Here is a 23,722-nt window from a genome sequence, read left to right on the forward strand (position 1 = left end):
ATGAAATGATACAATATACTTTATATCCTAGTGTATTAATCATATTTTTTCATCAAGAAAAAAAAGAAAATAAATCTATATCAGTAATAAAGACTGTTAATGCTTCTATTATTACAAAACATAAATCCTAATGATGTTCTCGTGATTTGTACTGTTTATCACATGAACTAAGGAAGTTCACATGCAGTATATATAAATTAGACTAGATTGAAAAATATATAATACTATAACAGAGTATTGGTGTGATCTTTCTTTCTGTGCAATAGAGCCCCCGACTACCGCAATTTAATGAATGACCCTCTCTAGCATCAGCTTCTGTTTATACAACACAACACTAAACCCTATGGCCTTTCCCAGGGCTCATCTACACAGCACGTAAGAACTCTCCTCACTACATCTCTGATTTCCAAGTGTACACAGTCTACGCTCTGCAACTACTGTACATCTCACCACCTCCTTTATTATTTCCTTTCACTTTTGCCTCCAAGACTTTTCCCGTGCTACCCCCAATGGAATGCTTTACCATGCACAATTACAAAATCTTCAAACGTGTAACAAGTTGTGCGTTCCTGTGGTCTACGTTTGTTGAACAAATTAACATTGAGTTAACTCCTAGTGATTATGAACAAATGGATTAGTAGTGTCTTAAATTAACTTATCTGAAGGATTTAATAAACAAGACAAAAAAAAATAAGAATGTACAACCAGCCACTGAAAGAAATGTATCCCTTGATTTCCAAGCCGTGGGAACCAAATTCACCCCCAGCTTTGCAAACTTTTTCATGGGATATTGGGAAGAAAATTTAATTTGCCAGAACAATCCCTTTTTAAATAACATCATTTTATATAAAAGAGACATGATTTTTATTTGGAAAGAGGAAACACTCAGATATTATTGTTTTTTTTTTTAAAAAACACCAATGATATGAATCTGAAATTCACCTACCAATGCAATCGAAAAAACAATAGACTATTTCGATTTGGTTTTATTTTGTGAAAGAAATAAGGTTTAAATGGAAAAAAAAAAAAAAACGGTGGGTTCAAATAGCTACCTAGACTCCAAAAGTAACCATCTACATGCATGTAAGAGAAACAGCCCCCAAAAAACACAGACTGAAAAGCAGTCAGAGTTTTTAATAAACAAATTTAGACAGAAGGGATACAACAGTATCAAAACAAATGAGGGCTTACAAAGGCCAAAACAAAAGGCAGACATTTACTTTTAAATACTGACACATACAGGGAGGATAAGACTGAAGTCTCTGACAAATGTCTCTTTATTACCAAATACAATAGAGAAAATTGTACAAAACTACTTGAACAATCTCACTAATGACCCTGTCCTCGAAGAGACTTTAACAAAGAAAACCTTAGGGCTAACTAAAGAATATTCTAGCACCAAGTTTACTACACAATTGAACTAAACTGAGAATTTTTAGTATAGAAACATGGCTCCCTAGAATTCCCTTGGGGTGCTATAGATGTGGGCAGAATAGGTGCCTAACGTGTGCACATGTTGACAAGAAAAAAATAAGAAATAAATTAAGTAATGAGCGAGAAGTTCCCAATAAAATAATGCAATATATCGGTCGAAACAAAAGATAATTTAAAGAGAGATTTCTTGAACACTATAGGAATATCCTCAAAGGATTCTCAGGACATGGAGTCATCCATATTTACAAATATGCACAATGATCCCACAGAATTATCTATCATTGGCATCAAACGCATCAAAGCAGGCTCATTTAAGGGCAGAAAGATATTGCAGATTGTGAAGAAATATACTGGATTTTTAACCAAGGACCTGGATTTAGCAGCCTTTAAAAAAAAAGATTCCCTGAAAAACTAGTACTCTAGTTTACATGTACCAACTAGGATTGTATCATTTGTCTAGATCAAGGGTGGCAAACCTGACTGGTAGTTGGGGCCAGAATTTACCAGTCATTGTCTGAGGGTTAGAGGACCCGCGCTCTTCCCCAAGGCATTTCAATTAAATGCCGGAGGATCGCGTGAGGCCTCTGCAACTGCCCTTACCTTCGGCGACTCGCCATGGCAACCCCGTGGCATCATTTGACGCCAAACACGAGGGGGCGCAAGCGGGGGGCGGGGGGGTTTAAAGAGCAGTCAGCAGGCCGCAGACTGAAAAGTTTACACACCTCTGGTCTAACCTATATACACAGAGCATAATCTGACCCTGTCAGTGTATAATGCCATCAGGTTATGCTCTGTCACTTTGTAGTGCCGTCTGGCTACATACTGTGTCAGTGTAGAGTGTGAAGTATAACCTGAAGGCACTGACAGGGTATAACTGGAAAGAGCACAAGTGGGAAGAGGGGAGAAGGTGGCATAGGGGAGAGGGGATGACATGGGGAGGAAAGGAGTAAGAGGGTGTGACACTCGGGGAGGGGGGTTGGCATAGGAAGAGGGCAACATGGGGATGGGGACATTTGGAGTGACAAGGGGGAGACAGTTGGCAAGTGGATAAAGGGGGGCTGTGGTGGACAAGAGTGATATGGGCAGTTGGGGTGAAAGGCTGTGGGATCCCTACCTTGCTCTCCAGTCTCCACAGCCAGCACCACGTGGAGCGCTCAGCAGGCAAGGTGTTTACTCACTATTCTGTGCGGCTTGGGACCCCAGTAGGGGTCGCTGGACCATAGGTGTTCAGCAGAGGAGCTGGTTAGGGGGCGCTCTGGCTTATCTTCCATCACTTTATGGTCACTCTGCACTGTCTGCAGTCGGAGCATTGGTTTATTTTCTTCAGGGGCCACACATGAAGAACTGAAGGGTCACGGGTTGGCAACTCCTAGTCTAGATTACCCAACTGGTTTTATCTCAATAGTGTTCTTAAATTATATATTTATTATTATTATTATTTTATTTTTTTTTAAAGTCCAACGACTTTTCTCTAGCAACAAGTCCAGTTAAACTCCCAGATCAGACAGTGACTTAATGGGGAAATGCTTCAGGTCGTCCTCCGCAGCATCCTCCATAAAATCAGACACACAAGAGGAGTATTTACAATTTGCTATAATGTTTACTTACCGTTAATGGGTTTCCCTACTAAATCGCAGAGGAACTATTGATGTTCTGAATCTGTTGTGTCAGTAGTACCGAGAATTGATTGAATTAATAAAGGGACTTTTTAACTACTCTACAGACATTTATCTGTACTTAGCTATATCACAACCATTATTATCATTAGGTTCTCAGGGACCCCCTTTACAATTCCTCGGAAGGACAATGTATACTTCAATACAAAGTACCCAAAAATATTTCAAGCTGTTTCTCAAAGCACGAATAGTTCTATTGAGCTGGTAAGAACAAAAAAAACAAAAAAAAAACATAGGAAACACCTTAACAGAAATTAAACCACTGCATACAAACCTTACAGTTTAATTACTTATGGGTTATTAAATTGCGATCGCACCTACTTGAATAGGCACTTTCGTGCAGTAGTGCCTATTCAGCACTAAAGACCTTTAATGGATAACCTACTAATGTTAAAGTAGCAATCCAGGTTTCATTTTTTAATGTTATTCCATGTTTGAAGCAGGGGGTCTCCAGAGCTGAACTGTGTTAATTTAAGTCTGGGAACCCCTACTTCCAAAGATACGTAGTTCCGTAGGGGTGCCAGTATCTCTGCAGCCAGGAAGCTTTTGTGCCTAACATAATGGCGGTGTTTAAATGTCCCGCGGGCTAATAGGGGGCAGTTACATCACCCGTTGCAGTTTTCTATGGGCCCGTGTGACACTGGACTTTTAAACTTGCCAGATACTGGCACTCCCTACAGAGGTAAGCATCTCGTGAAGCAGGGTGTCACCACAGCTGAAATTAAAGCGGTTCAGTTCCGGAGACCCCCTGCTTCACTCCTGTAATTAAAAAATAAAATGAAACCTGGTTTGCTGCTTTAATGTACTCTGAAGGCCTTGTAAATATACATATTATTGCACACACATGTACAGTATATGAGTTATTTTGCTGCATACAAGTCTAACTGTAACAATGTTCCTAAGAACAATTTATAAATATTATACTTGGAAACAGAAAATATTTTAAGTCAAGATACACTATAAACCAATTTATTTAGCAAATTTAACACTGAAAAAAGATGCATAAAGAAAAATTGGAACGAGATCTTACAGCAGTGATTTTCAACCTGGGTTCCACGAGTACCCCTCAGAGGTTCTGCAGCTGCCAGTGGGGGAAGGGGAGGGGGAGAGCTGAGACAATTCTCCCATGCTGTCCCAGGCACGGCACTGCGGCAGCACCCCCACTTAGCAGTGACTTTCTGGCTCCAAAGCTCAGCAGCAACAGCCGCCCAGTCACTGCTGTCCTTCCTCTCCCTGCCGGTACCGGAATGGCGTCAACTTCCGTTTGGCAGCTCTCTTAAAGTGAGAGAGGTGTCAGTGTGTGTCAAAGTAAGAGTGTGTGGTGTGAGAGTGTGAGGGGGAGAATGTGAGGGGAGAGAGAGACTGGGGGAGGAGGGAGAGATCCTGGGGGTGGGTGGAGAGACTGAGGTAACAGGGAGAGACGGGAGAGAGACGGGGCGAGGTTTGGTGTTCCCCAGAACTTCAAAATCGAACTCTGGGGTTTCCTAACCAGAAAAAGGTTGAAAACCCCTGTGTTACAGCATGAAAATCTAAACATTACCGTTAATTCTACGTTTACAACACTTCCTGAAAAAAACATTTCTGAGACAGAAAATAAAGTTAGACCCTGTTTTGGGTAATTGTTTTCTGAAAACATGATATACACAAACTTTTACAGAAAAGAACGGTTTACAATTGTAAACACGACTTTGAAAAATGGAAATAAAATATTAGCTTTCTACATTCTCCATATAATTTCTCACAGAGAAATTACAATAAATGTCAAGATCAATGTCACAAGCTGATGGTGGAATGATGTACAGTCATCACAGTGCTATTTTTATTTAGTCATCTGTAAGATTACCCCATCTAAGAGGGTGCTGCATCACTGGAAAATGAATGGACTCTCATTTTTCTTCTAGCCAAAGCATCTTGCTTCTTTCTCTCAATTTCTTCCATGGAACATTTCTTATTTATTTCTTCTGCCACAAACACTGTAAATATAAAACTTCAGATGTCAGTATATCCTTATTTTATACGTGGGTTATATGCAATGCATACCTGATATTTGTGTATTGTGAGACTTTGGGTCATATTTACTAAGTGATACTATTACACATGGGGTCTTCCATCTTTCAGAACACCTGAAGGGGCACCAGTAAGTGTCTTATCGGAAACACTGCTTAGAAAATATGAACTTTATCTTGAAAATAGCACCTATAAGTTAACATGTGCGATTGATATTCCTGGGATCAAGAGACTAACCAATGAGTTTTCAAGCACATATGAATGCACTTATCCCAGGGATTCTTGTTATCGTTGTGAATAAAAGCCACTTGAGTGCACCAAATGCAATAAGGTATATATGTAGAGTGACCAAGGAAATCTCAAGTGGTGTGACAGTGGCAGGCTCAAAAAATGAGTACTTGATGTTGGAATATGGACATAAATAAGTGGGCCAGGATGTATAAAAAGTATAAAGTGCTCCTAGTAAATAAAAAATTTAAAAAAAAGGAGACTTGACCAATAGAAAAAGTAATCAATCAAGAAAACATACACAAATATAAAAAATGCTTTCCTTATGTTTCTGGATCCTGGAGGTCTGCGGCTCAAAGAAGCGAAGGTTGTTTCAGAGAACTAGATACAAATTTCTTTAAAAAAAAATAATGCACAACTTATTGTGAAAAACTCTTGCTCAATAGATGCATGTAAAAGGTAAAGTCCGTACAAAAAAATAAGAAAAACAAGCTTATTGTTTTTTATGGCCAGTCTCACGATGGCACTAGGATTGGTTGCCTCCCTCTCGAGCGATGTGTGGTGCTCGGAAGTTGTAAGCTGCAAACAGACTTGGTTCTCCTGCACTTCTGCAGTAACAAGCACGCCGTCTTGCACACCATCACTGATCTGCAGCTGTGCCGTACCTCGACCGTACATAGTGGTGACCTCATCATTTAGATGGAACTGGCAGTCATGGAATGAAGTGGCACAGCCCCACGAAATGTGTTGGAAGCGATCATAGACCATTATCTTTCATGATAGGAGTTGTGCGATCTGACATAATTGGTCTTGAGACTTTTTACCTCCAACAATTACAGGATCCAGGGACGCCCTCCGGACTGCCAATTCCATCTTAACGCTGATGTCACCACTGGGCGACTCAGCAGTGGTGTGCAAGATGCTTACTACAGAGGTCCAGGAGAGCCAAGTCCATTTACAGCTTATATCATCAGTGCACCACAGATCACTCAACAGAGGGAGGCATCCAATTGCAGTGCCATTGTGACTCTGGCTATAAATCACAATAAGCTTGTTTTTACTTATTATTTATTTGTGGATTACATTTTACAGGCATCTATTGAACAACAGTTTTTCACTGAGAGTTGTGCGTACTTTACAATGATCCCATTAGGGATTCCGTGGACAGGTATAAAAATGCTGCAAGCAATCGAATTAAAATATTTGAGTGGTGGTTGTAGATTGTATATGTTAATGACAAATAACTTCTGTATACAAAAAAAAACCTTTAAAAAAATAATCATTGGAACAGAATCCACTTTGTTTTTACTATTCATTGCACATTAGGTTACATGATCAGTGGCTCCAAATGTTGAGGAAGTACGAGGGCAGACATGACACTGGTGGAGATTGAAAACCCCTGATCGTTACCCATTTCCTTTCCGTGTTAATGCCTCATTTACAAAATTACACGGGTCATTCAGTTTGAAGGAAAATGTACCAACAGAAGTGACATGCTTAAGGGGTTAAATCTGGGTGATCGGTGCTTTTTTTTTTTAACCCAAACCTTACTTACAAATATAATGAAGGTTATGTTAATTTGCAAACATGAAGAGCTAGTGCTTGGTAAGAGTTAAATATAGTTTGGCTACTTCCTTTAGTGCGATATCACGATTAACAACTAACGTATGCAGTCAAATGTCCTCTCAACACCTCCCCTTATTTTTATTGGCCTTCTGACAGGTTGGGTTAATAGTAAATAAAATACTTTACTGACAAATATTCATCCTTTCAGAGGCCCATAAGGAATCTTGCATTTAATTTCCAAATAAAAAATAAAAAAAAATTCAACCAGAGATGTGCTTTCTGCATTATTATATTTGTTTAAGGAAGCCAATTAGATTAGTACATTCTTTACAGAAGTTTGTTTCTAGCCAGCTATGTCAGATTGCACATTGCTCAATGAAACTATGCAAGAAAGGGTTATTTTGCCACATGAATGACAGCCAATTAAAGTCAATGTATTAAACAAACTTACACCCTTTCATAAGAGTGCAATGGGAGCTAGTTGTAAAAAGCACATCAAAAGAAAAACGTTTAATACAAGAAAACAATTTTAAGCAAAATTGTCATTGTATTCATACCTTTTGTTGACTGTATAAAAGACTCTGAAAGCTGCCTCTTTAGTGGTGGATGTCGAGTAAGCCGCAAATTTCCTTGCACCAAGGTGCTTACTTGATTTCTATTTTCCCGTAAATCCTGGAGATGCATGTTTCTGCTCTGTTCCTTTGTGCTTGTATGATTTGTGTGAGCAGAAGTGACCTGAGAATGTTTTATCTTTGTAAAAGAGAAATTTGAAGGCACAGCTGAAGTTGTGACAATGAAAGTGCTACTTTTTGGCTTTAATATATTTTGTGAATGTGACTTATTAAGCATTGTTCTTTTAGAACTACATTCCCCACCTACAGGTACAGTATTAGACCCGTTGAACTTAACTGGATCTTGGTTAGTCCTAGTCCAAGAATCATTTTGCAAATTGTTTGAGGAAGTTTCAAATCTGCCATGTCCAATAACATTTGCAGGATCAGCAGCTGTATTTAGAAGATGGTTTGTTGATCTATTATAATGCACTGCATTTCCTTTAAATTTATATTCAACATAAGAAGCTGTAGTGGAGGGGGAAATATGGCTTTCATGTTTGCTTTGCCCAAATTGTTGACTTAATAATCCTAGGTTTTCTGTTCTTGCTCGTATACTTATCTCATTGTTGCAGTTTGAACTGGCAGCTTGTATGTTTTCAGGTTTCTTGTTTCCTTCATTTGCTTCTTGTGTCTGAGTTAATTTCTCGACATCATCGCATACTTGATACAGTAAGTCATCATCCTCTCCATCTGCTACCCAAATACTGTTGGATTCGCAAAACATATCTAGAATTTCATCAGAAAATTTAGGATCATCCCATTCATCAAGCTGGACAGAAGCCTTGTTTGAAGTATCTGCTTGGTCTTTTTTCTGTGGCAAAGTTTGAATAAAGGTCTTCATTGGAATGTTATTCTTTTGAAGAGAACTGGAGGACTTCAAACACAAATTACCTGCATTTGTATTGTAGTTCTTAGAGAATTCACAAATTAAGGAAGGTTCCGTTTTGGAAACAGGAGTATTGTTACTATGTTTTGCTACAATATGTCCTACCGCACTCACTTCAGTTTTCAAGGGTATCCGAGAAACCGTACTGGAAAACGTTTTTGGGTTACTCTTTTGATACACATTGTGCTGGGCATTTTTATTTTCTACTTCATCAGTCCCAGTGGATTTTGCATAATTTCCTTCACATTCATTTAATTTCCGGGGCACAAACTTAAAGTTGTTCAATTTACTAGTAACCGGGGATTTAATATTGGCTATCACATTCTCAGAGGCGTTACAAGTTATGGAAGAATCTAAAGCAGTCTGCCATTGTTTGATAATGGGCCGGTCCTGCTTGGGAGTGGCAATCAAATCAGGATTTTGAGTAATCTGCATAACAAAAGAATCATCCTCAAGAACATCAGTACCCCACTCATCCTCAAAATCATCAAGGCTCTTTGATATCGCAGAGAAATTACTGGACAACACAGGATGTGCTTTATGACCAGAAGTTTCTTTTGGCATAACGCACAACTTGTTTCTTTTTGGAGTGTGAAACGTATCCGATTTACATTTTGTTTGCAATTTATCTTGTTTTGCATTTGTTGGTGTTTCAAAGAATTCTTTATGACCATTATCTTGCATGGCATTTTCTCCAGTATTTGCTTTCACATTTATTGGAAGTTCACGCAAGCTGTTCATGGAGACCTCTGATAAACTCTGGCTTAATCGTCCACTGCACTTCTGTGTGGAAGAATCAAAAAGGGCATTAAGGGCTGCCTCGGCTTTCTGGTCCACAGGTTTTTGACTGCTGTTTTCACAGTAGGAAGATGCACCTACACTAGAACTCTGACTGACAGATTTCAAAGCAAGTGCTATATCTTCTTCGGGGATATCTTCTAGAAATGACTCAAGATCATTGTTCTGTAAATTCCCTCCATTTACAACTTTGTCATCTGAAAGTATCAAGCCATCATCATGGTGGTCTTGAAACTGAACAGCATCTACCAAGTTTCTGTCAAATTGCTTAGCCAACTTCATGAGTTCCTCTTCTTTATGTCTCATTCTAGGCCTGCTAAGTAGATAAATAGAGATAAGTGATTACAATATGAAAATAAATTCATACTGTATCCTGTCTAGTGTTGCATAGAGAAAAAATAGATTAGATTTTTTATTAGTTTACTGTCAATTAGCAAGGCTAGCACCAGCCAGAGGAGAGGTTAACTAGTAAAGAGGGGAATTCCCTCACAAGTATAAAACACAAAATACCATTTAAAATAAAAAATACAATTTTCTGCACAACTTATCATTTACAAATCATATAAAATCATTAGGAAACAAAAACATTTCCCATTTAGAGAAAAAAAAAAAATATATATATATTTTCGCTATACCCAAAACGCCTTAAATAAAAAGACACGCAGGTATCTCTATGGAGTGACATTAGAAAAGGAAAGGCCATTGTGCAAAGCAAAATTGTGTAAATACTTTAAAACAAATAAGTAGTAGTAATGATTAGACACAAAACAATTTATAGTAGGCAAACAAGTGACAAAAACCCTCCACCGTACAGTGTACAGCAAATAAACATACCACTTGCGGGCACATCAACATGCCTGCCTTTCCCCATTATCTCTTAGCATAAAAGTCTTCCACTGCAGCCAGGGATTCTGGGTAAAGATATGCAAATGAGCACTCACAGTATTTGCAGCACAGTCTGGGTTAAACCTCACACTGACGAGACCCAATAGGTTAAAACCGCTGTCTGAGTAGCTTTACTTCAATATATTTTTTTAACCCAGACTGTGCTGTAAAAATGGTGTAAGCAGGCATAAGCTTATGGGGGTTCATGTTAAAATGGACAAGAAGTAAAGTGTGACATACTGCGAGTGCTCAATTGCATGTCATAACCAGAATCCCTGGCTGCAGTGGAAGCATTGTATGCGAAGAGATAATTGGGAAAAGCAGAAATGCACCCACAAGTGGTATTTTTATTAGTAATGATTACAGATTGTACAACCTGAACACAGGAAAGCTTATTTCAATCTCACTTATATGTGGCATATTGCTCAGTGATAAAAGATGCATTTAGTAAATGTATCAGGCTCCGTCAACATGTTGTGAGTGGAAAATAAAGGACAAAAACAACAAATAAAGATGACGCATAAAGAACTCTGTAGCACTTCATTATGGCAAAACACACAAAATCCACGGGGAGCATGGGGAGGAAATAAAAATAAATTTAAGTGCAGCAAAAAAAGGCAACGTGGAAAAAAGCCTTCAAATGACTTGGCTCTAATGGATTAACTACTTACAAGATGTAAGAGTCAAATAGGCAGGGTTGACTCAAACAGTCACAGGTAAGTGGATGATGCAGTTGTCATCAGAGTGGATCGGGTCCCCAGGATCACGTACCCCAATGTTGAGAGAAAAACTGGCATAGCACAGATCACTCGAGATAAAATAGCTTTATAACAATAAAATATTATACTCACATTCTAACATTAAAATACGGGCATATCACACTGCATTAGTGTAGGAAGATTTTAGCCAGCTGGCTCACCGTCCTGCAACGTTCCCCCACTCCTCTGCCTCAGCCCCCGGTCAGCTGTTACACTGCTCCGACTGGCGTCTGACGTCACTTCTGGGTTCGTCGCGCGGTGAGTGCTGGATCTTCCTGCAACTTCTCTGCTGTATGCTCCGGTCTGAATGAAAACTCCCACTCTACGCGTTTCAAAAGCAACTGCTTTCTTCCTCAGGAGTGTGGAGCCTTGTGACACATTGCATGCTTTTATATCTTGGTGATCTGATTAATCAACAGGTGTAAACCATTCCTTAAAGTGCTACTGGTGTGGCTAGTACAGATACAATTGCTCATATACAAACATGGGGTTAAAATCTTGATAAACACATCTTTTGTAAGGGGATACTTGGTAAACGGGATAGGGAATGAATCTTGTTATGAGAATATAAATTTAAATATAAGTGGTGGTACATACTATAAATTCAAACATATTTAACTCACTGATATTATCACTGGGTATATATACACGATCTGCAATATGCATGATCTACAATGGCTCACCAAGATATAAAAGCATGCAATGTGTCACAAGGCTCCACACTCCTGAGGAAGAAAGCAGTTGCTTTTGAAACGCGTAGAGTGGGAGTTTTCATTCAGACCGGAGCATACAGCAGAGAAGTTGCAGGAAGATCCAGCACTCACCGCGCGACGAACCCAGAAGTGACGTCAGACGCCAGTCGGAGCAGTGTAACAGCTGACCGGGGGCTGAGGCAGAGGAGTGGGGGAACGTTGCAGGACGGTGAGCCAGCTGGCTAAAATCTTCCTACACTAATGCAGTGTGATATGCCCGTATTTTAATGTTAGAATGTGAGTATAATATTTTATTGTTATAAAGCTATTTTATCTCGAGTGATCTGTGCTATGCCAGTTTTTCTCTCAACATTGGGGTACGTGATCCTGGGGACCCGATCCACTCTGATGATAACTGCATCATCCACTTACCTGTGACTGTTTGAGTCAACCCTGCCTATTTGACTCTTACATCTTGTAAGTAGTTAATCCATAGAGCCAAGTCATTTGAAGGCTTTTTTCCACGTTGCCTTTTTTTGCTGCACTTAAATTTATTTTTATTTCCTCCCCATGCTCCCCGTGGATTTTGTGTGTTTTGCTGTTACTGTGGGGGAAGAGTGAAGACTACCCCTTCCAGTGGGTTCCAGAGCAGGGGGTGAAGCTGTATTCATTTAAATTTTATCACATTATCACCTATTTAAGATTTTGATTAGTCACTTATTATTAGTGTTCACTTTTTATTTGTTTGCGCCTTATTTCACTTTACCACTATACAATTGCACTTCATTATGGTGCATTCAATTTATTCATCTATATATATCAAAAAAAATAAGAAAAAATCCAAAACATTCCATGAAAACCTTCAGGGACTGTTTAACTGCTGCAAATTACCTTTAGGTTGTACTATATTGGCTATTTCTAGCACAATTACTTTATTTAACTGCGCATGCGGCCTGCAGGGACTTGACCTGCGACACCCAACCACTACCCACATCCGTAGCCTGCTCTGCCACTCTCCCCAAGTGCACAGAGTGGGGATATTCCTGACGCAGATTGTAGTTTCTCACAGCTCCCTCAGCTGTTTAATGACAGTGTGCTGATAAATACTGGTCCTCTTCTCTCCTATGTTAATCACTAGTTCCCAGTGTTAGAAGAGGAGCGGGACAGTACTCATCAGCACACTGTCATTAAACAGTTGACCAGAGGTGGAGGGGAGATGCTACTTCTTTCGGCTGCAACATCCCTACTGTCTGTACAACGGAGAGAGAGGAAATATGTGGCTCAAGTGCAAAAATATATCATGTTGCCCATCACTGATCTAAACAGCAGCAATCATAGCCTCTGTATTTAAGGTGAAATACTTGCGGTTAGTTTAAGAAAGCGATACAACTCGTGATTCTGTTGCCTATTTTCCGCTGAATCTAAATTAGCAATGTTGATGCAGTTTATATTGTCAGAAGCAGAACTGTATATGTGCCCAATCATTTAATACAGAGTAAAGCATTTAACAAGAAAATATCCACTAATTCCCCAGTGTCACTTTAAGCTTTGCGATCCTTCAATTACAACGTACCTATTAATTTTAGTCCTAGCTCGAATAATTCCAGGGGTAGATGGAATGGCATCTTCTCCAATCCACATTCCAAGAAATGCTACATCAGAGTTGGCTGGCTTTTCGTTCTTTAAAAGAAACCATCAATTTAAAAAATATCAATATATGCGAAGCGGAGTTATGGCATTTAATGAAATATAATAATTTACACACACCAACAAAAACATAAGGACAATAAATAAAAATGAATGAATCCTGGGATACAGAGATCACATTTGTGGTGTGTTAGAAGATGTTTTGCTTCTTCAAGTATACCTTTTTTCCAAATGTGAATACATCAGTTATTTAAAAATGTTAACAAACGCAGTGTCAAAATAAGTTTAATAGTGATCAAGTAATTGTTGCTCTAGATCAGAGTTACCCAACAGGGGTTCCGTGAGAGGATCAAAAGGGTGCAACAGGATTTCCCTGATCTCCCAGAGGAGGGCAGTTTCCTCAATCCTAATCGGCTGCATTACCCAGCAGCAGTCAATCAAGGAGGTGTCAGGAGCCTGTCGGGTGTGGCAAAGCAGAGGAGGAAGCAGCATGGGCAGTAGAGGTGAGGCTGTGTGCCTCTGTCCTGTGTGTATTTGTTCTGTTGTGTGGGTGTGTTTGTTTTCTGCGACTGTCCCGTTGTGATTTTTTTGTGACTCCCTGCCCCGCCCCCTCTGACTCACGTGGCACCCCTCCCCTGTGACTCTGCCCCTGACTCCGCCTCCTGTGGCCCTATCCATCGTGGGGGTGCATCAGCAACTGTGCATTGTGATCAGGGGTGCTCCAAGAGAGAAAAAAAAAGTTGAAAACCAATGCTGGAGATCTACGGCTATGTAATTAATATGTTGTTGCTTTGAGGGTTAAGTGAATTTTTAGTTAATTGTTCACAGTTTGAGCACTGCTTGCTCGTGTTTTAAAAAGCAGCTTCATGGTTGAAATGAGAAAGATTTTGAAATCTAGCCTATTTTACAGCGATGTTGCTTATTAGCATAGTGTGTGTATGCTCAATGCATTTTAGGTGGGTGTATTTCACATGTGCATTAGTACACACTAAAACAATGCCGTGCTGAAATAATAAGCAGAAATATTATTTCCCAGAGTAAAACACAAACATACACGTTGTTTAAGGGAAGACAGTGGTTTTAAGAATGTGACAGAGCAAATGACTGATTCTACAAACGTCAAGATTGTGTCTACGAGTAGGTAATCACATTCAACTAAATGGTGAAAGGCATACAAATAATTTATTTTTAATATAAATCTAATTTATAAATTAGTGATATTAGAAAAATATTCATTACTGTACATTAAACTCTGATCTAGACTTTCCTTGAATCACAAAAAGCAGATGCATACAAAATCATATAGTATGTGAAATTGAAAACTTCCCATGTTTACATGTACAATTCTTGTCGTTTAAAAAAAAAAAAATGAAATGTTACTCATGACATGAGGAATACTCTCCGTCCATCTAAAAAGGAAGGACACAAACCTGTTTGTTGCCTTATAAACCCCTCCTATCCCCGCTTCATGTCGTTTGTACATCTAGCCCAGTGGTTTTCAAACACTTTGGTTAAGAAACCCTATAATTACACTGTGAAATCCTGTGAAGCCCACAACTGCTCTAAAAGTGCACCTGAGAACAGATGTATTGTAAATTCTTCACTATTTGGTAGAATTATCAAATTACATGAAAACTGCTGGGAACCATTTAGGGATGCCCTCAAAATCGAAGGGTTCCTAGGAACCCCTGTTGAAAAACACTCGTCTAACCAACCTGAACTATATGCAACCAAAGAAAACTGAAGTATAGAATAATGTAAAGAAAAAAAAATGTACTGCAAAAATCTGTGCCAGAGAATTGAGGTGGGATCAAGGTAATGCTGCCATTGAGGGACATAGATGAAATTAATTCATTTCCATTTTCTCTCCTGTCCCTCTTTGTCAGTGCATGACAAAGGAATTTCCCAAAGCCGTTGCCCCGCAAAAAAAAATGATTAGGTTGGGCAAATTATCCCGACACTGCTGCCTGGAAGACTCTCCAAAGGCAGCTTCTGCTGATGTGGATACATTTAGGTCGTAGTGTTTTAAGAATGATGTAGGGAAGACCAAGTTGTTGCTTTGCAAATCTGCACTGTGGATGCCTGCTGTTTTATAGCCCAGGAAGATGAAATTGCTCTGGTAGAGTGAGCCTTAAAATAAATTGGTGGTGTGTTACCTGATGCACGAGAAGCCATTATAATGGGGTTTCTTATCCATCTGGCTATGGTTGTCTTGGATGCTGGTTTTCCCTTTTGTTGCCCTGAAAAGAGGAGAAATAAACTTCTGGATCTTCTAAAGGATTCAGGGCCTCATGCAGAGAGCATCGTTATTTCAAAACTCGCCATTTTTTGTTCAATTTCCCTCAGAAAACGGCATAAAATGGCGAGTTGCGAAAAACGCGCCATTTTTTTATTTCTATGTTTAAAACTCGCCTCGCGGCTGGCGAGAACCTCAATCGCGCCATTTTTAAAACTCTCCGAATGCAGAGAGGTGCGAACGGCAAGTAGCGGCTGTTCGCGCCAAAAAAAGGCGCGATTCTCGCATTTTTGCCGCGCCACGAAAATATGGCAAGATGGCGCTCGCCGCCTATAGTAAAGGGGAAAAAAAAGGCGCGAATTTGTTTTTACACGTTTCTGAAGCGCGCATCTCGCCAATTTAAACTCGCCACACGCATCCATGTTAAACATAGAAGAATTCACACTTTTCTGCATATGGAGAATAAAACTCTCCAAAAAAGCTACTTTTTATGAAATTCGCCATTTTTAAAATTCTATGCTCTCTGCATGAGGCCCTCAGTCCTGGAGATATAGGCCATTAGCACTCGCACGACATTGAAGGTGTGCAGACATCCTTCCTTCTGACTTTTTGGGTTTGGACAGAAGGAAGGCACCACTATTTCTTGGTTGATGTCAAATGATGAAATAACTTTTGAGCGAAAATGTGTCATTGTTCTGAAGATATTATTCTAGTGGAAAATGCAAAGAAGGGGGGGGGGTGCGACAAAGGATAGTATTCCCAGTTTGTGCACCATACAACTTTCAAGGTTGATCATCCAATTGGTATTCAATGGAAATCTTTAAAAGGGTGCGTCTGTAGTACTAGATTTAAATCCCTTTGAGGGACTCGATCTATGACCGTAGGTCTTATCTTTTCAGTTTCCTTTAAGGATGCAAAATATACTTTTGGTTTGCAATTTGATCCTGAAAGAAGACGCTGAGTGTTGGCACTTGGACTTTAAAAGATGAGTAACTGAGACCCTTACTGAACATCTCCTGAAGAAAATCTAAGATGTTCGGGGTCAATGCTAATGGTGGGTTCACCATGCTGATGCACCAGGATCTAAAAAAGGGCCAAATTCTAGGATAGATTTTGGATGTTACTGGCATTCTAGCTTTGATCAGAGTATCTGATACTTTTTGCTGAAAAACCTTGCGTCTTAGGATTTCCCTTTAAAATCTCCAAGCTGTAAGGTGCAACATTTGTAAGTCTGTATAGTTGGTTGGTCCCTGTGTGAGAAGGCCCAGGAAGCTTGGAGGTAGCTAAAGGAAAGTCTGCTGACATTTATTTTAGCTCTGTGAACCAGGATCTTCTTAGCCACTATGGGGATATTAGCATGGCATTTATGTCCTCGGCTTTGATTTTATGCAATGTTCTCTGAATTAGAAGAATTGGTAAGACAGACCATTGGGAACAGCCACTTTTTCTGGAGAAATGAGATGGCATTTGGTGATGCGACCTGTTGCCATGAGGTCTATTGCTGGTTAAAACCATCTGCGAACAATGTGTTCGGACGTTTCCCGATTTAGAGACCATTCTTCTGGGTCTATAATATTTCTGCTTAAAAAGTCGCCGTGGACATTCTGGTAACCTGCTACAGAATGTGAATCCCTGTGATGACTGAAACAGATGCAGATCTGCTTATCTGAAAAGTTTGAAACTTCTCTTGCGGCTTAAACACTACTTGTGTGCCTCTCTGATGGTTTATGTAGAAAACCAAAGTGATAGTGTTGGGGTGTATCTTGATTAGATGACCCTGTAAACTATGGGAAAATGCCAAAAGCACTTTAAAGATCACTCTTATCTCCAGAACGTTGCTTGAAAGTACTGCTTCTGTTGCTGTCCAACTTTCTTGGACAAACGTCTCTTGCCAGTTTGGTGCTCACCCGGAAGAGTTCACATTAATTGTTAGGTTGGGTAGATTGGATTCTCCTAGCGACTGACCATTTGCTAAATAGCGTTCTGATGTCCCCCATGTCACTGACCGCCACGTTTCTGACGCTAAACCAGAGGAACGTTTGGTGTGTGAAAACAATGGCTACATGTTGGTACGCATCTTTGAGGTCCATGGCTGCCTAAAAATCTCCAGGATGTAAGGTATGTATGATTGACCTAATGGAATTCATCTTGAAATGCATTATCTTGATAAATTTCTTCAGTCCCTTGAGATCAAGTACTGGATGAAAGAAGTATTTTTTACAGTTTCATAAACAGGACCGAGTAGAACTATAGACATTCTTGGTACTGCTATGATTACCTGCTGTTCCAGAAGAGACATCAATCACTGATGAAGCACTTGTAATTTCTGGTGTATACTGTCGCGGCCGAGTTTATTCTTACATTTACCTGGTCTCGGCCGCGACAGTAACCGGGCGCGCGCCGGGGTGTCCCGTGCGCGCGCCGAAGCCTCGGAGGAGCGGTCCTCTGATCGGGGCTTCCCCCTCCCCTCTCCGGGTCCCCCGGAACCCCCACCGCCGTCCCCCACATCGCGGGACACCAGGGCTCCCTCGGGGAGCTCTGGGCACGCGCGCATGGGGCGCAGGCACCCGATGAAGCGTGACCGCGCGCACGCCGAGGGGATTTGGCTAGCAAGCCGGGAAATCTCCCGGCTTGCGGAACTAGCCAAGTAAGGATTAAACGTGTCGCCAGTGTAGATGACTGAATGAATATGGATTGTGGATCTTTTTATAGAAACTAATTCACATTCATTCTTGATAACTTGCAGTACCCAACAATTTTTAGTCGATTGGAACCATGCCTCCTTCAACCACTTTAACCTGCCCCCTACCATGTCCAAGAAAGGGATCCGCTGGATCTCAGAGAGGGGCATTTCTGGAAGATTACTGGCCTTTTGAATAGCTTTGTCTTCCTCTACCAAATAATCTGCTTGATGTGCTCTCCTGCTTGTTTGAGTGTATTGGTTATTTGAATTGTTGGTAGCTTCAAAAAAGGATGATCTCCGACCTCTGAATAAAGTGGGAAAACAGAGTCTTCAACTTTGAGGTAGGAATGAACCGTTCCCCATGTACTGGTTCCAATTATGGTCTCCAGTTCTGGGCCAAATAGAGCTTTATCTTGAAAAGGAATAGAAATTAATTTATTTTTCAATGTGACATCAGCAACCCAGGTTTTGAGCCAGAGAGCTTTTCGTTCGACGATGGATGTTACGAGAAAATCTGGCCAGAAGTCTGGGTGCGTCAAAATCCAATGACTGACATGATAGTACAGTCTTCCAGGATTTTATGATGAGATGTTTTTGACAGTTTGCTTCTTGAATACTAAGAGAACAAGACCTTCATCATTCTTACCAGACCAGCAGAAGCAATCCCCCTAGAAATAACCTCCCAGTACCTCCAACATAGTGTGAAGCTCCTCTTACGTGCTTGTGTGCTCAGCTGGTGCTCTGCTTTCTGTCAACGGTGATGAGTTACCGACACCCATGCCTACATGAAATTTTCCTGCTCTGTGTTGTCGTAAACCATGTATGTCGCTGGCCGACAGAGTTGGGAAATCACTGCATCAGGGAGGAAGCATGTGCGTTCTCTGCTTCTAACTTCAGCAGAAGGAATCAGGAATGTGACAGTGTGGAGGAGGTGTGGTGGGCAGAGAAGAGCCTGCCCAGAAGCGAACAGGGAATTAGAGTAGGTCATGGGTGGGGCAAGGGCAGGGCATTAGCGGCCCGTGGTTGAACTCACTACCAGAGGACGCCGAGTGTGAGTCTGTTCAAAAATAAAAATGGTGCTCCTACAGTGTAGTACACGCACAATTGACCTGAAGCAGGCACAGGAGGGGTTTGTGCCTCAATAGACCAGAAGTCTGTGTACTACCTTCAGATGGGCGAAAGCTATTCCCTCATGTCATGCGCCACTACGCAGACAGGAGAGATTAAGAAATAATTTAACCCTCTCCCGAGATTCTGAAAATAAGAGGTTAAATAGCAACAGGAGATTTATTACCTCTTAATAGCAATCACAAATTAGTTCTTTTTTTTTAACCTTCCTTGAAACGAGGGTACCTTGGGAGCACATCCGTGGTCCCCCGATCACCTGGTTCTCAAAATATTTGACGTTTTCTTTTTGTGCCAGTTTTGATACAATAAGAAACAATCAAATTTGGTTGTATGGTCATGAATAGAAAGTCGCAGTGACATATCCTGATGACTGTCACTTTCTAATGGCCACGAGAGGAAGCCCAGACACAGTGGCCTTTTTGTGTCACACATGGTTGGACGCATCTTCAATGCTCGGGATATGGGTACTCCCTGATGTCGGGATGCCACAGACCTGCGCATCTGGACCCTTCCAATTTAAAACCAAAAATAAAAATGCTCTAAAAAATATATATGTGTAGCCAGGTCCCCCTTTGACTCCCCGGTTCCCCGTTCTTCTTCCCCTTACCTTCACCAGTGAGAAGGCAGTTGCGGGGGCGAGCGCGTCTCTCTGTGGCGTCAGAGGCACGGCGCCGCCATCTTTGTTATGTCCGCACGGGCGCGGAGGCTCACGCATGCGCAGACGTGACGGCCAATATAGTGAGCGCGAAGGGGCAGAGATGGCGCTCCGTAGCGCAAGGACTCCCTAAAATCGCGCAGGCGCATAAGAGAGCAGTGGCGGCCATTACAGGGTTGCACAGGCGCGGCAGACATAGCGCACGCGGCCCTAATGTTAAAGAGGGCCATAACGGACCACAACTCCCAGCATACTCTGGGACTGCCCTTTCACCCACATCACGTGCAGCCAGACAGCAAATAGTTTGCAGCTTCTCCTGTTAGAGAAGGATACAATGTTGCACAGAGACCACGCTAGTCAGTTGGAGCTGGGAGAAGGGAGGGAGAGGAAGTAAGGAGCAAGTGGCTTCTTACACTAGGCCAGGTTACCCCCAGGCCCCAGCTAGGCCCAACTCACCAGTAGATGTGTAGCTGCTGTGTAGGGAAGGCCCTAAGGTAGGGACTTTGCCCTTTTAGCAGTAGCTTAGCCAGTGAGACAGACGCTGCTGTGTGCTCTGACAAGGAGGGAGCAGTGTGACAAGTGTGTCTGGGATCAGACCTGCATCACTCAAGATAGAGACTGTGGGTGAGACTATCTGGATTGGGAGACAACGCCATTGCTGCGGATTCAGCGTTGGACGCAGACGGGTCCTTTTCTATTGTTGCTGAACCCGGGCGCAGGAGCCCCGGGCAGGTACTTCTACAAGAGCACCAACTGTACCCTACATACCGGTTTCCTTACAGGCGCTGATCACGCCTAGTGGGTGGGTTGCTGGACTATTGGGACACTTGTGTATAGTGGTGTAAGGTTATAGCCCAGTTAGGGGCCAGGTTATAGCTGCCAGATAGTGGCAGAGGGTTACACGGCTGTGTTGCTATATGTGATGTGATGTTATTGTTTGGCCCATATAGTAAACAGTTACATATATATACTTCCTTGTATGTGTTTCCTATTTGTGGGTCCTGTGTCAGGGGTCATTCTATACACACTAGAATCCCTGCACAGGTGGAGGCGCTGTAAGAAAACGTTCCAGGATACACCCCAGGCTCCCACTGGCGGAGGTTCAGGCCTCCTGTGAGCCTAACAGGTATTGCACCACACTGTAACATATGTAGATTTCCCCATATGGTCCCTATCTGCGATTGGGGAGTATGGGGGGGAATAATCGTTACATATGCTAAAAAAAGGAAAAACACTGCAGGGGCAAAGTTACACTTTGAAAACTTTTCTAATACAAAAATCCGATTTTTATTAACCCCATTGCGCAACAGCAGAGCTAGAAAATATTCATCCATAAAATTGTAAACAAAAAAAAGTAATTCTAAAGTTTTACTTGCGCCTTTATTTAAAAATAAATATAAAATATGGCGTTAAAAAAAAATATATATATATGTTACCTTAGGAGCAATTCTATTAACAATATCTGAAATATCAACGGTGCATTTGCTTCCAGTTGGTTTTTTCTTTCCATTTTCTAAAAAATAAAATTATTAAATGATAATTCAACAACTGAAATATGGATTATATATGGAGAGAACAAAAGATGAAATAGAGTAATATAATATTATTTTGCAGTGATTACAATATGTAAAATATAGGCCATGTACTATGCAGAACGCAATAATTGCATGCTACCAATTTTTCATTACAGCAAACATTAAAATACCCCCAAAAAATATTGCTGGCAATGTAGATGTTTAACACGTTTTTATGCCTAACATTATCACAAAAGTGATTCTCATCTTTGTTTTAGCAAAAAAATAGATTAATGCTTTCTTCACAGAAGTAAACAGACTTGAGGGTGTGATTAAGATTTTATCTTATTATTTTTAAGGGGAATTGAAAGAAAATACTATGGGCCTCATGCAGAGAGCATAGAATTTTAAAATTGGCGAATTTCATAAAAAGTAGCTTTTTTGGAGAGTTTTATTCTCCATATGCAGAAAAGTGCGAATTCTGCTATGTTTAACATGGATGCGTGTGGCGAGTTTAAATTGGCGAGATGCGCGCTTCAGAAACGTGTAAAAACAAATTCGCGCCTTTTTTTTCCCCTTTACTATAGGCGGCGAGCGCCATCTTTTCCTGGCGCGGCAAAAATGCGAGAATCGCGCCATTTTCTTGGCGCGAACAGCCGCTACATGCCGTTCGCACCTCTCTGCATTCGGAGAGTTTTAAAAATGGCGAGATGGACGTTCTCGCCAGCCGCGAGGCGAGTTTTAGCAATAGAAAAAACAAAATGGCGCGTTTTTCGAAACTCGCCATTTTATGCCGGTTTCTGCGCGAAATTGAACAAAAAATGGCGAATTTCGAAATAACGATGCTCTCTGCATAGGCCCCTAAATGTGGAAAAAAATATGTTTTTGGAGGAACAGCTATGTTAAAATATTGTGATTGTGATACATTTAATCTCTACTTTAAACAGTACACTGTGAAATGTGATCAAACAGAGACTTTTTGCAATAGTTACCTAACTTATACGGTGTTGGTGAATGGGGATCCCAAAAAATTTCTTGCTGTTGCTCTGCATCATTGGAAGGAGAATTTAACGTTGAAGACCACTGGTTGCTTTTGGATAATCTTCTTGGAGTCTTCTTGTGTGAGCATGATTCTGTTGGAGTGTATGAAAGGTTAAAATAACTGAAATGTATGGTACAATATATTTAAAACCCTACACAGGTAACTTTGAGGTGTACAACTTTTTGGAGGCTTAAATAGCATGAATCCTTCAAAAACAATCACAATACAGTCCACAACACTACAAATGTAGGTATGAGTTTGTTTATATCTTTTTTTACAGAGCACAAATCTACTCATTTTTTCCATATCTAGCACACACGTTGAGACTCAGAATATAAACTGTATGAATCAGAAGATTAAAGCACCCCTTACCAACAACACCCAGACAAATATATTAGAACCTGTAACATATTACAGGCATACCCCGCTTTAAGTACACTCACTTTAAGTACACTCGCAAGTACATATCGCCCAATAGGCAAACGGCAGCTCACGCATGCGCCTGTCATCACTTCCTGAACAGCAATACCGGCTCCCTACCTGTACCGAAGCTGTGCGCAAGCAGGGAGACTATAGAGCCTGTTACACATGCGTTATTTACATTGGTTATGCACGTATATAACGATTGCAGTACAGCACATGCATCGATAAAGTGAAGCACTACCTTTTCCCACTTAAGTACATTTTCGCTTTACATACATGCTCCGGTCCCATTGCGTACGTTAATGCGGGGTATGCCTGTACAAGCCAAAGTAACACAATGACTGCAAAATAAAACAAGTTACACCATCCGAAAGCCCAAATCTAAACTACTTATCTACATCAGTTAAATATTAAAGAGGAAATGTATAGCTAGTTAGCTTCCACTATGGATAGTTAGGTAATTTATCTCCTCCTGAAATGTGACTGTTTATTCTCTCACACTGATACACTGCATATCAGTGAACCCCTACCCCTTAAGTATTTGTTTAAAAGAAAAGGGTTATGTTTTAAACTACAAATGTTGATACAACACCTTTGTTTTAACTGAATTTGTGGCCATGACACATTTCAGGGCCATTTTCATCTTTCATATGAAAGGGACATACGCGCTACGTTTCTGTTGAAATCACTGGTTCTGCTCAAAAGAATTCCACAGAAGGATTGATGGTTTAAATATATCCCATTAATCTAGCTAAATGGGAATGAATTATAAATCCTTTGCTGCTAGTATGGAGTTATTCAGTACAGTAAAGGAGTTACAGATGTAACCCCATTTAGGCCAACAAGAACT

The 23,722-nt window shown here is 40.7% G+C and overlaps 1 protein-coding gene across 7 annotated transcripts in view; it reads right to left on the bottom strand.

Annotated features, from left to right (window-relative positions):
- Nucleotides 1-1,119: 1,119 nt before the first annotated feature.
- Nucleotides 1,120-23,722, bottom strand: part of ETAA1 (ETAA1 activator of ATR kinase) — a 28,071-nt gene continuing 5,468 nt past the window's right edge. For 3 of the 7 annotated variants that reach the window (XM_075596100.1, XM_075596101.1, XM_075596102.1), the window contains 5 exons: nucleotides 22,405-22,540; nucleotides 21,330-21,406; nucleotides 13,118-13,224; nucleotides 7,469-9,525; nucleotides 1,120-5,083 (listed from right to left, as the gene is read on the bottom strand). In XM_075596100.1, coding sequence (XP_075452215.1) covers nucleotides 4,959-5,083; nucleotides 7,469-9,525; nucleotides 13,118-13,224; nucleotides 21,330-21,406; nucleotides 22,405-22,462 — 2,424 coding nt within the window. In that variant the 5' untranslated portion in view covers nucleotides 22,463-22,540 and the 3' untranslated portion in view covers nucleotides 1,120-4,958. Of the gene's footprint in view, nucleotides 5,084-7,468; nucleotides 9,526-13,117; nucleotides 13,225-21,329; nucleotides 21,407-22,399; nucleotides 22,544-23,722 lie in introns of all 7 variants that reach the window. The other 4 variants (XM_075596098.1, XM_075596099.1, XM_075596097.1 and 1 more) reach the window with 4 other exon arrangements.

The sequence above is a fragment of the Ascaphus truei genome, chromosome 4, assembly GCF_040206685.1.
Source record: "Ascaphus truei isolate aAscTru1 chromosome 4, aAscTru1.hap1, whole genome shotgun sequence".
Classification (NCBI taxonomy): Eukaryota; Metazoa; Chordata; class Amphibia; order Anura; family Ascaphidae; genus Ascaphus; species Ascaphus truei.